This window comes from Drosophila mauritiana, chromosome X (genome assembly GCF_004382145.1).
Source record: "Drosophila mauritiana strain mau12 chromosome X, ASM438214v1, whole genome shotgun sequence".
NCBI lineage: Eukaryota > Metazoa > Arthropoda > Insecta > Diptera > Drosophilidae > Drosophila > Drosophila mauritiana.
In genome coordinates this window covers 21,288,692-21,303,236 of record NC_046672.1, presented here as the reverse complement: position 1 = coordinate 21,303,236, position 14,545 = coordinate 21,288,692, and the positions used below count along the sequence as shown (strand labels likewise).

Here is a 14,545-nt window from a genome sequence, read left to right as displayed (position 1 = left end):
GAAATCCAACGAGGAACGCCACTGAATGCAGGGCTCCAGCGCCAACGGCCTAGTCCCTTCTGCTCTCACCTTTTGTCGGGAATCCACGTGAGTGCTGTCTAGGATGAGGACTGGATGTTAGTAAGGTTCGTTTCATGTTAAAGCTGCATTTCAGAATTCGATCGATGCATCAGTGGGTTCAAAATGATTGTAGATTCCAGCTCCTGAAGGTTCCGAGATATTGGCGTTCATACGGACATATAGAGGGACAGACGGACACGTCCAGATTAACTAGTATACTTTTAAAGGATTTAAGTATGATCTCTTACTTTTCGAATGGAGCTATGTATATAAATAAATAAACCTTATAAATACACGTTATTGCTGTACTTGGTAGACTCGTAGATATCCCTTTACTCTGCGAATAATCCTTTTTGATGTTTTAATGGTTGTTTTTTAGCGGTCTAACCCGACCAACCACTTGAGGATCTCTTTGATGGACGGCTAATTAAGCAGCACGTTCGTGGGAAATTGAGGCAGTCTAAGATCGAATAAATGGGCCAATTGGTGCTTCATTTTGACCCTGTACATACACACAATCCGGAGAATAGATTTTTAGACTGTGCCAACATCACTGGTTACTAAGTTCATAGCAATTTTTGCAATCCATTTGCATGAATAGTCAGTTTAGCTGGATCAACTCACATTATCCTTTTATGTATATTAAGACAAGGAAAAATATATCAACAACTATTACTAATATATTGTTATCTACAATTTTACCTGCATATACATACATTATACTTTGCAAAAACCATTTGTGGAAAAGTGACGGCTCAAAATGTCCGAGCGCATTATCATCCGTTAAGAGTGCATTTATTTCATAATACTCGGCCGAATCAAATTAAAAGTAAATCATTCGCGGCAAAGCCGTATGTTTCCCCCGATGATCCCAGATCCCCGACCAACCGCGCTTTAAATCGCATGGGTGGGGTGGAAATGGACATACCGCAGTCAGTCATGGGTAATAATTTATTATGTAATCATTTTAATGAACTCTAATTGAATTACACTGCAAGCTGGGATTTCTGATATGATTATTCAGTGCTTCTCGTATTTGACATGACCCAACGTGGCGTTTGAGCGCGTTTTTTGTTTGTTATTCTGCTTGCGTAATTAGAAATAAGAGTTCAGTGAAATAAATACAATGTGTCCTGACACTATTCAAGTGCGAAAAAAGTGCGCTGCTATCCCATTTCAAACATTCGAAAGAACACTAATACAATTCAAGAACATGACACTAGAGGTGTAGGGTAAATTGAGTTAGTTATGTCAAAATGTAGATATACATATATACATACATGTAGATAGATAGCTGTATTACAGTGCACTGAGGTGGTCAGAGTTCGACCTAGCCTTATATGGATACAACCTATTTGATATCCATCTCAATCTCAATACCCATTAACTGAGTATTAATGGGTATCTAATGGTCGAGTTACTCGACTGTAGTGTTATCTCTCGTTTAGCACTAGGTAAGTGCTACATACATTTAGAACACTGATCAAAATAACCAAATTGTTAAAACTCTCGTGTACCTTAAGCGTTATTTTCCACTTAGAATCGCAAAAGCTTAATGAATTGTTGTCAAAGGAATGCCCCGCCCACTAGATACCACCCACCACCCACCGCCCATCGAGTTCGTGTGTGCTGGCGAAAGCAGACAAGGAAACACAAAAGCCATAAAATTTCAATTAGGCAAACCATTCAAGAAATTAATTGACAAACCTTATTCTTGAGTTTTTCGCCAACTCCACAACCACTCAAACGCCATCCCGCCCACCACACGTACGCACCACCCAAGGAAGCAACCACCCAAGCAGGCAGCCAACCCACCGCCATATCTCTTTCTTGCCGCTTTCCCTGCAATTTGCAGCTTTTCAACATGAAAATTAATTTTCGACAATTTACTGCGCAATCTTACGCAAAAGTTCAACAAAAGCGGCCGCACCACCTGCACCACCGCCCACCATCCGGGCGCCCACTTTGCTGGCAGAGTGGGTGGCACTTCGCGCCACAGTTAAGCCAAACAATCTGCCAGAACTGCGTCAGTGAGCGTTAAAATTCCTTTACACTTGGACTGATGCCACGCGTAGAAACTGGAACTCGGGGCAAGCGCTCCCAAAAATTGTGTAAAACTCGATGAAAAATTACTTGGCCCCACCAAATACTCCGACGTGTACGAGCATGTATGCATGCGCTGGAGAAAGCGGAGTTATCTGCCCTTTTCCCTGTACTCCATCCACATCTACCTCCAGTTACAACAAACTTGACGCCGCGGCCCCATCTTTGCCTTCTTCAGCTACATATACATACATTGTCATTTAATTTTGGCAATAAATGTGAACCGCTTTCGGGTTTCTGGTTTCTGGGTCGAGCACTCCAGGACTCTGGGACTCCAGGTCTCCGGAACTCCGGGACTCCAGTATCCTGGCAGCAACTTCGCCACCGACGACATTGTGTGCAAACTGTCTGATAATCGTCTTCCGCCTATTTTAATGTGCCCAAACCATTCCCCCCACCAAAATCCACTCCAGCCAGCACCTCGATGCGCACATGTGCGCGCTTAAATTATTCAACGGAAGTCGCTCCAAAAACTCCCATTTCCCCGCGCCCAGCGTGAAATATGATATTATGGCGCTCAAATAAATTACGCGGAAAATTATTATGGCCGAGTAGCAGTCGCCCCCACTCATGTGATAATAGTAATGTAAAATTAATGCAGCTCAAGCCCACTTTCCCTGCCCCCGAGCCGCGAGATGTTGGCCATTCGGATGGCAGTTGGTGGTGGTGGCAGTTTTATTGCAATCGCCTTTCGATTGACTCGCAAGTGGCAGTTGAACCTGTCTGGGTTCCTCTTGAGCCACAATGTATCTAATTGCCGATGCTGTTTAATATGGTAATGTTGTTGGAAGTGTCCATCGATTTCCATCGATTAGGCTATCAAATTCCTGTGCACAAAGGATGACATTTTTTTACTATTTCATAAATGTGTTTGCTACGAAATTCCCGATTTGAGTAACTCGGCCTCTTTAGAATGAACATACATAGATAGTATCAATTGTGATTTAAGTACATGCATATAAAAATTGATTTGTGTCCACGTTTATACGGACGGACACGCATACGGACAGATTGAATCGATTGATGTTTTGATACGGAAAATGAAAAATAGATCTAGTATACAAAAAATAGTTCATCATATTCTCTTCTAACTTTCAGATAGAGAATATTGATGTATTCTATTTTTAAACTTACATATTATCGATGAACTCGCATTGGTGCGATCGGATTACTGCGTTACTAAGCATTTGTGGTGTGACGGCGGGATCGGCAATAATCGATGTGCCGCCGATGAATCTACACTTATAAAAATGCTTAACTAAAATCACCCTAAAACAACAATAATATAGAGAAATTTCTAAAGAAGGACCCATTATCAACTTGAACCAATTTTAGAAAAATGAACACCAAATCACTGAACATAATATTGCTCTTTTTTTATGTGTATTTTCGAGAGTTAAGACATAGTTTTTATTTTTAAATGTGGGCCAAGTTAATTACCAAAAAATTCAAAAAAACTCCAACTTAAATCATGAAAACAACTATATGTATGGCAAATGTTTCCTACAAAAGCGATTTTCTAAAATACTGAAAAGCTTTTCTATGACCACAATTTTCTAAAATACTGAAAAGCTTTTCTATGAGTGCAGGCGGCTGCCGTTAAATAGGCACTTAAGATAAGATAAGCGATTAGATAGCGACGAACAATCAATTAAGCTGGTGCATACATATAGTCACTGTGCACCAACCGCGGGTGCAGTTCTGGCCGGACACTCTCCAAGTAACCATGATCGTTGTTTTTGCACTTATTGCGGCCACTCTTGCCGTTGGATTCCTCGTTCTGCTCCCCGTTGTCGTGAGCGGTGGATGTCTACTTGTCGTAACAATCGTTTGGCTGTGGCAACTTCTACACTTCGGGCACTGGCGACGTCTGGGCGTCCCCTCTGTTCCGGCTGCCCCCTTTGTGGGGAATGTGTGGAACCTTTTGCGTGGAGCCTGCTGCTTTGGCGATCAGTTTCGCGAGTTGTACGAGAGTAAGGAGGCTGCCGGCCGCGCCTTCGTGGGAATCCACGTGCTGCACAACCACGCACTGCTTCTCCGAGATCCGGCTCTGATCAAGCGCATTATGGTGGAAGACTTCGCTCAGTTCTCGAGCCGCTTTGAGACGACTGATCCCACTTGTGACACAATGGGTTCGCAGAACCTTTTCTTTTCCAAATACGAGACTTGGCGGGAGACGCACAAGATCTTTGCGCCCTTCTTTGCTGCCGGAAAGGTGCGCCATATGTACGGGCTGTTGGAAAACATTGGACAGAAGCTCGAGGAGCACATGGAGCAAAAGCTAAGCGGCAGAGATAGCATGGAGCTGGAGGTCAAGCAGTTGTGTGCCCTCTTCACTACGGACATCATTGCATCACTGGCCTTTGGCATAGAGGCGCACAGTCTGGAAAATCCCGAGGCAGAGTTTCGACGTATGTGCATTGAGGTCAATGACCCCAGGCCAAAGCGCCTCCTACACCTCTTCACCATGTTCTTCTTTCCGCGACTAGCGCACAGGGTTCGCACCCATCTTTACTCCGAAGAGTATGAGCGGTTTATGCGCAAGTCCATGGACTACGTTCTTTCCCAGCGCGCGGAAAGTGGGGAGAATCGCCACGATTTGATCGATATATTCTTGCAGCTGAAGCGTTCGGAGTCGGCGGAAAGCATAATCCATCGGCCAGATTTCTTCGCAGCCCAGGCAGCTTTTCTGCTTTTGGCCGGCTTCGACACCTCGTCGTCCACCATAACGTTTGCGCTGTACGAGCTGGCCAAGAACACCACGATTCAGAACCGCCTGCGGACGGAGCTACGGGCTGCCCTGCAGTCTAGCCAAGATCGGCAACTGAGCTGCGACGCCGTCACCGGATTGGCTTACCTGCGACAGGTAGTTGATGAGGTCTTGCGACTTTATCCGCCCACAGCTTTCCTGGACCGATGCTGCAATTCCCGAACGGGCTATGATCTCTCGCCTTGGAACGGTGGATCGCCATTCAAACTGCGTGCGGGCACCCCTGTCTACATATCGGTGTTGGGACTCCATCGTGATGCACAGTACTGGCCAAATCCCGAAGTCTTCGACCCGGAGCGCTTCTCAGCGGAGCAACGGCAACAGCACCATCCCATGACCTATTTGCCCTTTGGCGCAGGACCAAGAGGTTGCATCGGGACTCTTTTGGGGCAGTTGGAGATCAAAGTTGGACTGCTGCACATCCTGAAGCACTTTCGGGTGGAGCTCTGCGGGAGGACGCTACCAGAAATGAGGTTCGATCCCAAAGCCTTTGTCCTCACTGCTCACAATGGGGCCTTCCTACGTTTTGTTAGGGATTCTCTTTGAATTACATCCAGTGATAGTTATATTAGGTCAGCTTTAGCTGGACAATTGCTGTTGAACATGCACCTTAGAAATTCCTAAAAAGTAAACCACTCTTTAGGCAAGTTTAAATTTAAGGGCATTTTTCCGGGAATATCAAGTGGCCTTTCAAAAATATGTATTTACATTGTTTTATGCGCATTGTTTCACTATATTATGTATTCTATAAGAGCTACAGTTATCGTGCATGTTTCTATATACCATACTTATTAGCAGGTGAATTTTTAAATAATGGAACAGTGAATACATTAATGTCAATTCCAATTCACATTTGAATAGTGCCACCCGTACGGCAAACAATCTGTGCACGTGAAACAGATACATAGCTTACCCAACGAGCATACCATTTGCATAATTGAAAAGGGGGAAAATGGAAGTTGGAAATCAATCTGGCAATTAGTCTGCATTAATTGCAAGGGTCCTGGCCGTTGCCAATCCTCGTAAATGTGTCTGGTTAATAAAGATGTAATACCGACAAAAGATGACCCGGCCTGGCACCTCCACCAGCCGAACAATTAAGCCATGCTCTCGTCCAGGACTGACTGTTCTCGACATCGGCTTTTGGTCGAGCATTAATTACACACAAATTGGAGCCTAAATGTTGGCTAACTGTGAGCTGATCTGTGCGAGAACAAAGGAGCCGGAGCCGGACCACTAGGAGCCCTCTCCGAATCCTTGACCATCGAGGAGCCACCTGTTGCAAGAAGCTGGAGCCGCACAAAGCAGGTAACTCTGGCAGCTCACTAATCGCAAAAGTCTCGAATACGGAGTTGCATAAATGCCGAAACCTTCAGGCATTCACCTCTGCCTTTGCCCAGTTGCGTTTTAAATTTGTGTTGCCCATTGACCCGACAGCACAATCAAATATTAGCACTCGGGTTAGCAAGGCCAAAGGGTTCGGCTTGTGGGGTCCTGGGAATGAAATGAGCTGCAAATCCTTTTGACAACAGCCCCGCCCCGAACTCTGGTGGAAACCCATTCGAAAATTTACTTTACTGAGCCCCTGTAATCTCCGTGCTTACGCTGGCTTCGCCTCTCATTTCCGACCCCCTGAACGCCCCTGGAAGGCCCGGACCCTCCGACCTCCCTCCTCCCCCTCCCCCTCCCCCTCCTTCCCAACACAACACCAAAAGCACTGGCAGCCTAAGCCCTTAACGAAACTGCCGTCAGCAGTAAATATTTATGCTTGTGTTTTATTTATTTACATTGTCAAAACCAATTTCGCCCAAGGGTTCAATTGTTTTTCACTTTTATGCTCCGCTCCGGAACCTCTCAAACGGCCCCCAGAATCAACCCCCCCCACCCCCCCCCCCCCCCCCCTCTCCCCACAAAACTAAGCCACCTTGGCAGTGGAGTGCGCAGCTCACATTTCACTTTCGATGGCCACTTTGGGCAACCCGCAAGCTCCCACTGTCTGCAGATATGCCGCCCCCAGCAGTAACCCTTAACGCCTCCAACTGAAGTCTCCCCCGAAATCCGAGTCCTCCGCCCCGACCAACAACTGTCAACGTCAGCGACACGCATGCAAACAATCTGCGAGGTGGCTGTGGGTCAAAGGTGGCCCCGAGATCCAAAGTTGGCTTAAGCCTTGTTTGTTTTCAATTAAAAACCTTCAAAAAGGCCCCCACCCCAGCCACTAAGTCCGGTGAACGACCATAACTCCCCCGGAACCAGAAACCCAAAAACCCAGGAACCCAGAGATCTAGAAGGCGGAGCAGATTTGCGGAGGCGTGGACGCGGCAGGCATTCATTTTTTATGGCAAATGGGCAACTTAAAATCAAAGGAGCAGATTGCTCCCCGGTTGGCAGTCAATGCGAATTGCATTGCGCCTCCTCCGTGGCATTGGTTGCCCGATTTCAACTTGACATATGACTCAATTAGCTGCGGGCCCATGTGGGAGAAATAGATATGGGTACGAGTACGTACGTATCCTCTGGCTGGGGGTGCTTTGAAATATTTCTTATTGTTAGGGGAAATGGCTCTTACTCGCCAGTTTGCTTACCAAAAATAAATTAAATTGCGAACAGCCAATAATGCAATGGCACTTGGCTGGTTTCTAACTTCTTGTGGGACATCTGGGGCTAGATGAACTAGATTATTCGACAATTGCCACTCCGTACTTTATCTCGTTATTGATCTATTTATTTTAGAGCAAGATGGGAAGTAGTTTGGCTTTATTCTGGTACATCCACTTTGAAGGTCTTACTAAAATAAAATACTTATTCATACTATATATATAAGCTACCCTAGCCATTGGGGTATAGCAAATACATTGCAAAATGATCTTGAGTTTGTCTAAAAAACTGATTTCTCAGGATAAGGAAATACGATAGGATGATAGAATGATTCAGGGAGTACTTCTGCTCCTTATCTTTTACCTTATATTACCTATTACTGTTGTCCTGGCATTGGATTCCATATCCCACACCACCAACCAAAAACCAAGTGAGCTGAGGAAACGCGTCGGGCTGTATTGTCCCAGTAAAGTTATCCTTTGTGTCAGAATCGCAGGGCATCTATTCAATCTTTTTAACGTGATAAACTGCTTAATGCACTGAGACCGATACAGAGACACCGACCCAACCGGAACGGGATACAAATAGCCATTGAACTGACCCAGCCGTTTCCTCGTTTTCCGACCTCCTTTGAGTGGGATGACTAAGTAAATTGGATTTGAAATGCCCTCTTTTCCATTGTGAAAGGACAAAGGAGTCGAAGGGCAGCCCAGAGGCCAAGCATTTGCATCGGATGATCTGGCAAATGTGAGGAATAATCCGGCGTATTATTCAAACAGGGACTACAGTCTTAAAGATGGTTGAGGGTCTATCTGCAACTAAAGAATCGGAGCTCTCTTTAAATGTTTAACGCTGCCTTATATATATGAAAAATTGAAATTAGCCGTGCTTTAATTGGTTCGGTGACACTTCCCAGAGCGGCTTTCCTCAACGCTTAACGACGACACTTCTTGGCCTTATCTTCTTGTTGGGCGCCATCCTTGTGTCTTTGCAGTTGGCTTCATTATGCGCGTGGAATTATGCAAGCAACTTTAATCCCTGCAACCGTTAGATGGATCTCACGGAATGGCTGTTCCGGGGAGGCACCATAAAAAGCTGCGACCACGCCCCCAGCTTTCGCACTTATCTCTGCCACTTTATGCATTAATGGCGCGACTTTGTCGTTGTCATCCAGCCACTCCCCCACCACTTTGAGCTTGAATGTGGGGCGAGTAGGCGTGTCTGGGTGGCTTAAATCAAGTGCAGCAGGCTATCAGCTATCTGTAAGATGCAAAACGGAACTACATCCAGAACCAGAACCAGAACCAGCACCAGATCCAGAACCAAGACCAGACCCCAAGCCAGCACCAAACTCGCATCCCGCACGGAGTCCAAGCCACATCTCCATCCCAGGCTTAACCAAAATGCAATTAGTGGCCACAATATGGCGACAGACGATTTTATTGACGTCACTTTGGTCTCGGCCAGGGCCAAAATGTAAATGGAAAATGAAAACTGAATGCCGGGCCAAACCAAACCCAACCAAACCAAACCCAACCAAACCGTAGTGAAACCGAAAACGCGAATCAATGTGAAAATGAAAGATGTGGCTGGCGGCGACCACAAGTTTCAAAAATCACTAATGGATTTTTAATATAATAAATAATATGCACTAACATAAAATGTCCATAAAAGTGCTTTTGTCATCCATTAGGGCGCACTGGTGTGAGGTTTTTGGGTTCGCCGCTTTTTCGGAGGGATCGGTAACGGAATCGGGAGCACCTGACCTCCGAAAGCGAGATCCTGAAGGCAAAGCAACGGCTTCGATATAATTGAATAGATACCACATTATTTCCATTGTTGCCTCCTCTCTGCGCAACCTTTCGATGGGCAAACAAAGTGCTATTTTAGGCCACAACAACCACACAAAGGTCTCACACCACGCTGCACTCACACACAAACGGCCACGCACACCAGTGCCAGTGCCAGTACACTCGTACACACGCACTCACACAAATGCACAAAGGAAATAAAAGGGAAATCCCCTTACTTAAGTTGAGAGCAGGAAGAAAGAGGCAAGTCAGTTAGTAGTTATCAATGCGTAAGATACTTCGCACACTGCCAAAATGGATTGAATGGAAATAAAGCATTATAAATTACATGGAAATAGACACACGCACACTACCGCCCACACACACTAGCACCTCCATCAACATCGACACCCACGCACACAAGTACACAAGCAACTTGTTTGGCTTTACTGATAGTTACTGATATTAGGGATAAAGGTTAGGCCAATTTTTGATAAAAATGATTAACAGATTTGCATAAAACCGTGTTCTGAGTCGAACTGGCTTTAAAGCAAAACGGTACCCTTTCATTTAATTACCCAGGAACTTACACGAAATTATTTGATATCCCTTGTGAAGAGCAAGTCATTCATTAAAGTCACTAAATAATTTTTCTTTTTGTCCAATAAATGAATTCGAAGGCTTATGAAAAAGATCTTACAAACTCAGTTAGTAGTATAATCTAATCAACGAACTCTTCAAAAGTTTTATGCTTTTTTAGCCTATAAATTCCAAGTGTGCTCTTGTACATAGTTGCTTATATGTATTATTGGACACAAAATTTACCCAGTGCAGTGGTCGAAATAAGAGTATTTCACAGTTGCTGAGCTGGAATTGGGCGCCCGGCCAAGTTATGGAATCGAACGAAATCAATAATTCATTAAAATAATGTATGCATAAAGGCTGCATGTTTATGGTCAATGGCTGTGGTGCTATAACAACGGCAACACCGGCGGCGGGAAAAGGATCTGCGCACACAAACATTCCGGATAATCCATGCAAATCGAGCGACCATATATAGCCCAGATACCGCCGTCCATGGGCATGCCTGCATATATTTATTGACCCGTCGTCGGTGGCCAATTGGTGTCAAAAGCCCGACGTAATCCCCGACAATGTTGTTAACAAGTGGCCCAGGGAACTAGCACTAGCTGCTCGCACGGGCGGATAGCGATGGCGCCGGGTGGGTTAAAACTTCGCCATAAAGTGCAGGCCCCCAGTTCCGAAATTGCTCGAAATAAATGAAGACGGAGCAGGCGCGGGCAAAACAATCAAGGAAGCACTTAACCGAATGAAACACAAGTCCACAAATGAAAGTAAGCAAACACAAGACAAGCCGTAGAGCAAATAGTTGTAGCGAGGCGCAGATAAAGATGCAGATAGAGATGGAGCCACAGAGACAGATGCAGATGCAGATACAGATACAGATGCCCGTATCTGTGGTTCGGGCCAAGTCCAAGTCCAAGTGCAAGGAGATGAGGACCAGGTCCAGACGATGCGACCTCGTCCCTTCCGCCTTCCCCCATCCACCATCCCCCATCCCCCATCCCCCATCCCCCATCCCGTTGGCCTGGTCAAAACTAAAGCAATGAAATAAAATGAAAATGCATTAAGTATGCAGATGGAGTGCAGATCCCACTCCACAGTGAACTCCGCTCCGGAGTCCATGAAGTGGAGTAGCTGCACTCAGGAAAATGCCATTTCCTCTTAAATTGAGTTCAAGGAGGGGAATCTCAGATCTTGTTTCTTAAGAAGAAGTCTTGTGGTGAATAGGCTTGAATTATTTCCATGGTAATGGACGAAAGTTATTAGCCCTATTGACTAGCGCATGCAACTTATTTGCTGAGGCAGTGGAATTTAATCATGATTTTTATGCTTAAAAATCTCACACTAAGCCCAGATAGATGATCCAGAGAGCCCATTCACAAGCTAAACTTTGGTATTATTTTCCCAGTGTGGATCGGAGTTTGGTTCCGAGTCTGGCAAATAGAGCTGCTAACGGTCATAACGAAGTTGCCACCGGTCAGCCATCAACTTGATACATGGCCTCGAGCAAGGAGCTTGTCACTCAACGAGTTCCCAGCCAGAAAGAGAGACTCGGAGTTGGTCCTGGCCAGTAAGCTCGTAATGCAGCTAGCCGCCTGCATTTAAATCATTTTTATGTGCCGCCCTGGCCTGGAAAGTGCAGCAGGCATTGAAACTGCAGCTCTGCAATTGTTTTCACTATTTAGCTTTAATGCCGAAGGGTATGGCCCCTTGGAAATGGAAAAGGAAGATGGAAAGTGGCAGTGGCAATGGCAGCGGCAGCAAATCGGCAGCCAAATGGGACAGGACAGCCGGAAAAACCCAGAAACATGGCCGGCTGCTGCCACAACTTTTTCTATTAGTTTGATGCTTGATGAATTCTGATGTGTCTTTAATGCCACTTCTGTTGTTTACCACCCCATCCGGTGGCTTCGATTATCATCAGTTGGAGTATCGGGCCGAGGCAGCTGTTGTATCTGTAAACTATAAGTTGTCGATGGACCACTTTTCCTGATGGCCTTACAGGCGACGCAGCCAACGCCTATCGATGGGCATTTCCTGCAAGGATCGATTTCTAAAGAATTAACAACAAGTCCAGTGTTTCAACGTTTCAACGAAGTCTTCTCGGACTGTGTACATAACTATCAAAAGTGGAGCAATGTAGTCCGACTTTTGTTTAAATTTTTGCCGTAAAGCTACCAACGGTAATCCTCCATTATACAATTTTAAATTTTAAAAATAGTGCGTTTACTGTTTTGTATCCGGAGGGCGGAAACAAGGCAGCAAAAAATATCTAGAGAAGTCGATTTCAGACGGTCTTCTCATAGACGGTCTACTCAAGATTTTTAATTAACAATATATTCATAATTTCGCTTTAGTAAAGCTTCCTGAAACTTACAAATAAGTTTTTGTGAATAAAATGTTTGTAAATAAAAATGCCAAAAGCTTTTCCTCGACTCCAATAAATCAAGTGCGGGGTGTGTTGACTGCGAATCAATGAACCTGTCGTCGGTTGATAGTTGTTGGAAAGATTTTCAATGCAGTCTGCGCCTGAGCCGCTAATTTACTAACGTTAATTAATGGCGAAATCGAAAATGTTCGCTTTGAACTTTGGCGTTTGGCTATGGAAGTGAAAACCGCGCTGCCACACTTAAAGAGCTGCCCCACCCACTCTGCCCACTCCAAACCTCGAATTTTCACGGCACAAAGGAAATGGAACACTTTGCCGAAGAAGAAGGAAGCTGCCTTGCGGTTGCCACTTCCACAGAAGGGGGAAAAGCGGCTGGGAAAATGCGCTGTAAGGGGAAGACTGGGTGGAAGACAGGAAAAGTTGCAAATTGACTTGGTCTGCGTGTGCAGGAGTGTGGAAAACCTTTCAAGTTCCAACGGAAATCAGGAAACGGATCCTGCCAATAGATCTTCGACCAGTGCACCAATAAAGATTGTGAGAACTAGCTATTCAAGCGTGTTCCAGATTTCATCCACTGAAATATTTTTAAGCTTAAATAAGACAACCAGGTAGTTTATGCGATTTTAGTAATACGTTACTATAAATCCTTTCACCGTTCTGTTTTAAACTGGTTCGTAATAACAATACTAATAGGTATTTAATGTTAGAAAGTATGGTATTTCTTTCCTTAAACTAAATGAGTCCGAAAGCCAAAGGGGCTATCAACGAAAAATGGGGATTTTAAATTCGCAGTAGGTACGTATCGACTGTATATATTTATTTATATTTTTTTTTCGCAAGCCATTTCTTAATTGGCCCGAAAATCGAAGACTACCGGCGTAGGCTATCGAATCGGAGAGGCACGCGCTGAATTGAAAGCGACTCTTCGACGAGTGCCGGAAACGGAAATGGATATGGTATAATGCTCCGGGGGGAACGGAGCTAAGCAGGATGAGGACTCAAGGTCTCCAAACATTTCATTTTCTCTCGCCCGGCTAATTTTGCATGCAGCGCACAAAGGCGTCGCATTGGGGGCGTCCGGGAGAAGGGGGCGTGGCATGGTCACGCAGACGATTGATTTGGAAACGGGCCATTGTCACGCCGTCTGCGAAAATGGCCAGACGGAGCGGAAAAGTCGGTGGGGGAATGGACCGGAGTGTTTGCCGGATTGTCCCGAAAACTGGCTGAAAAGGATTTGCTTAAAGTCGACATCATGGCCAGGGAATTGAGTATCGGCTAGTGGGGACCGGCATGGGGATATTTGAGTGCGGAACATGGGATATGGGATATGAAATGTGGCAACTGCACGTACGCATTGTGTATTGAAAAACACACTGGCACACACGCTATCCGGAACCCATTGAATCGGCAAAGTTTGTTAGTTCGGACACGAAATATTTTATTATTATATATAATTTGCCATTATGATGATTATACGTGGACACCCTCCACCGACTACCGACTACCGACTACCGACTCCCGAGCCCCAAGCTCCGAGTCCCGATTCACTATCCACTGCCCCCGACTCCATTGTGAATTCAGTGGGCATTGGCTCGTCCTCGCTGCGAGTGTTGCATACTTTATGTCCTTGGCGCAATCACAGTCATGTCTGCACCTTGGGACTCCCAGTGGGCTGGTGGTCACCGGGAGGTCGTAGGCAATCCAATTGAATCCACATTGCCGGGCAGATGATGATGGGCCACTACAGGAGGACTGGGTGGCTGGATGGCACAACATACTCGCAGCGAGGACTTTCTTAAAGCGCCAAGCCGAAGGCTCCTTTAAGATTCACAGCGGTCACGAGCGACTGAGATACCTAATATAAGGCTGGCAGCATTTCGGACAAGAAACTGGATAGGTTACCAAGCCGGGCATTTGATACCCTGGCATTTAAGCCAAGAGTGTTTTGCTAATTGGTCAATATACTCAAATGAGATGCATGTACATTTGGTTTCATTTGCAAGCCAGATGGTTGGATAGAGTGTGCAGATCCTTCGAGCTCGATATTCATAAAGGATAGACTGCTGCCATAGAAACTGTTCGGAGTTAAACAATCTTCATTGCAAAGTGATCTGAAATTATCGAGTCCTTTGAACCTCTGTAAAGTTCAAGGTACGTGCACCGACCATTCGAGCCTAACCCATATATTTTAGAGCTTAAACCCTTAGCTTTGGCCCAAAGCAGCATGTCTGATAATTGCTGGGTGTTTCT

At 45.4% G+C, this 14,545-nt stretch overlaps 1 protein-coding gene across 1 annotated transcript; it reads left to right on the top strand.

Moving 5' to 3' along the window:
- The first annotated feature begins 3,792 nt into the window (after positions 1 to 3,792).
- Positions 3,793 to 5,779, top strand: LOC117148100 (probable cytochrome P450 6t1). The gene has a single exon (XM_033315316.1). The coding sequence runs from the start codon at positions 3,890 to 3,892 to the stop codon at positions 5,477 to 5,479; it is 1,590 nt and encodes a 529-aa protein (XP_033171207.1). The 5' UTR covers positions 3,793 to 3,889; the 3' UTR covers positions 5,480 to 5,779.
- Positions 5,780 to 14,545: the final 8,766 nt, after the last annotated feature.

Excerpts from the sequence above, each read along its gene's own strand:
- LOC117148100 (XM_033315316.1), top strand. The coding sequence starts at position 3,890 with ATGATCGTTGTTTTTGCACTTATTGCGGCCACTCTTGCCGTTGGATTC.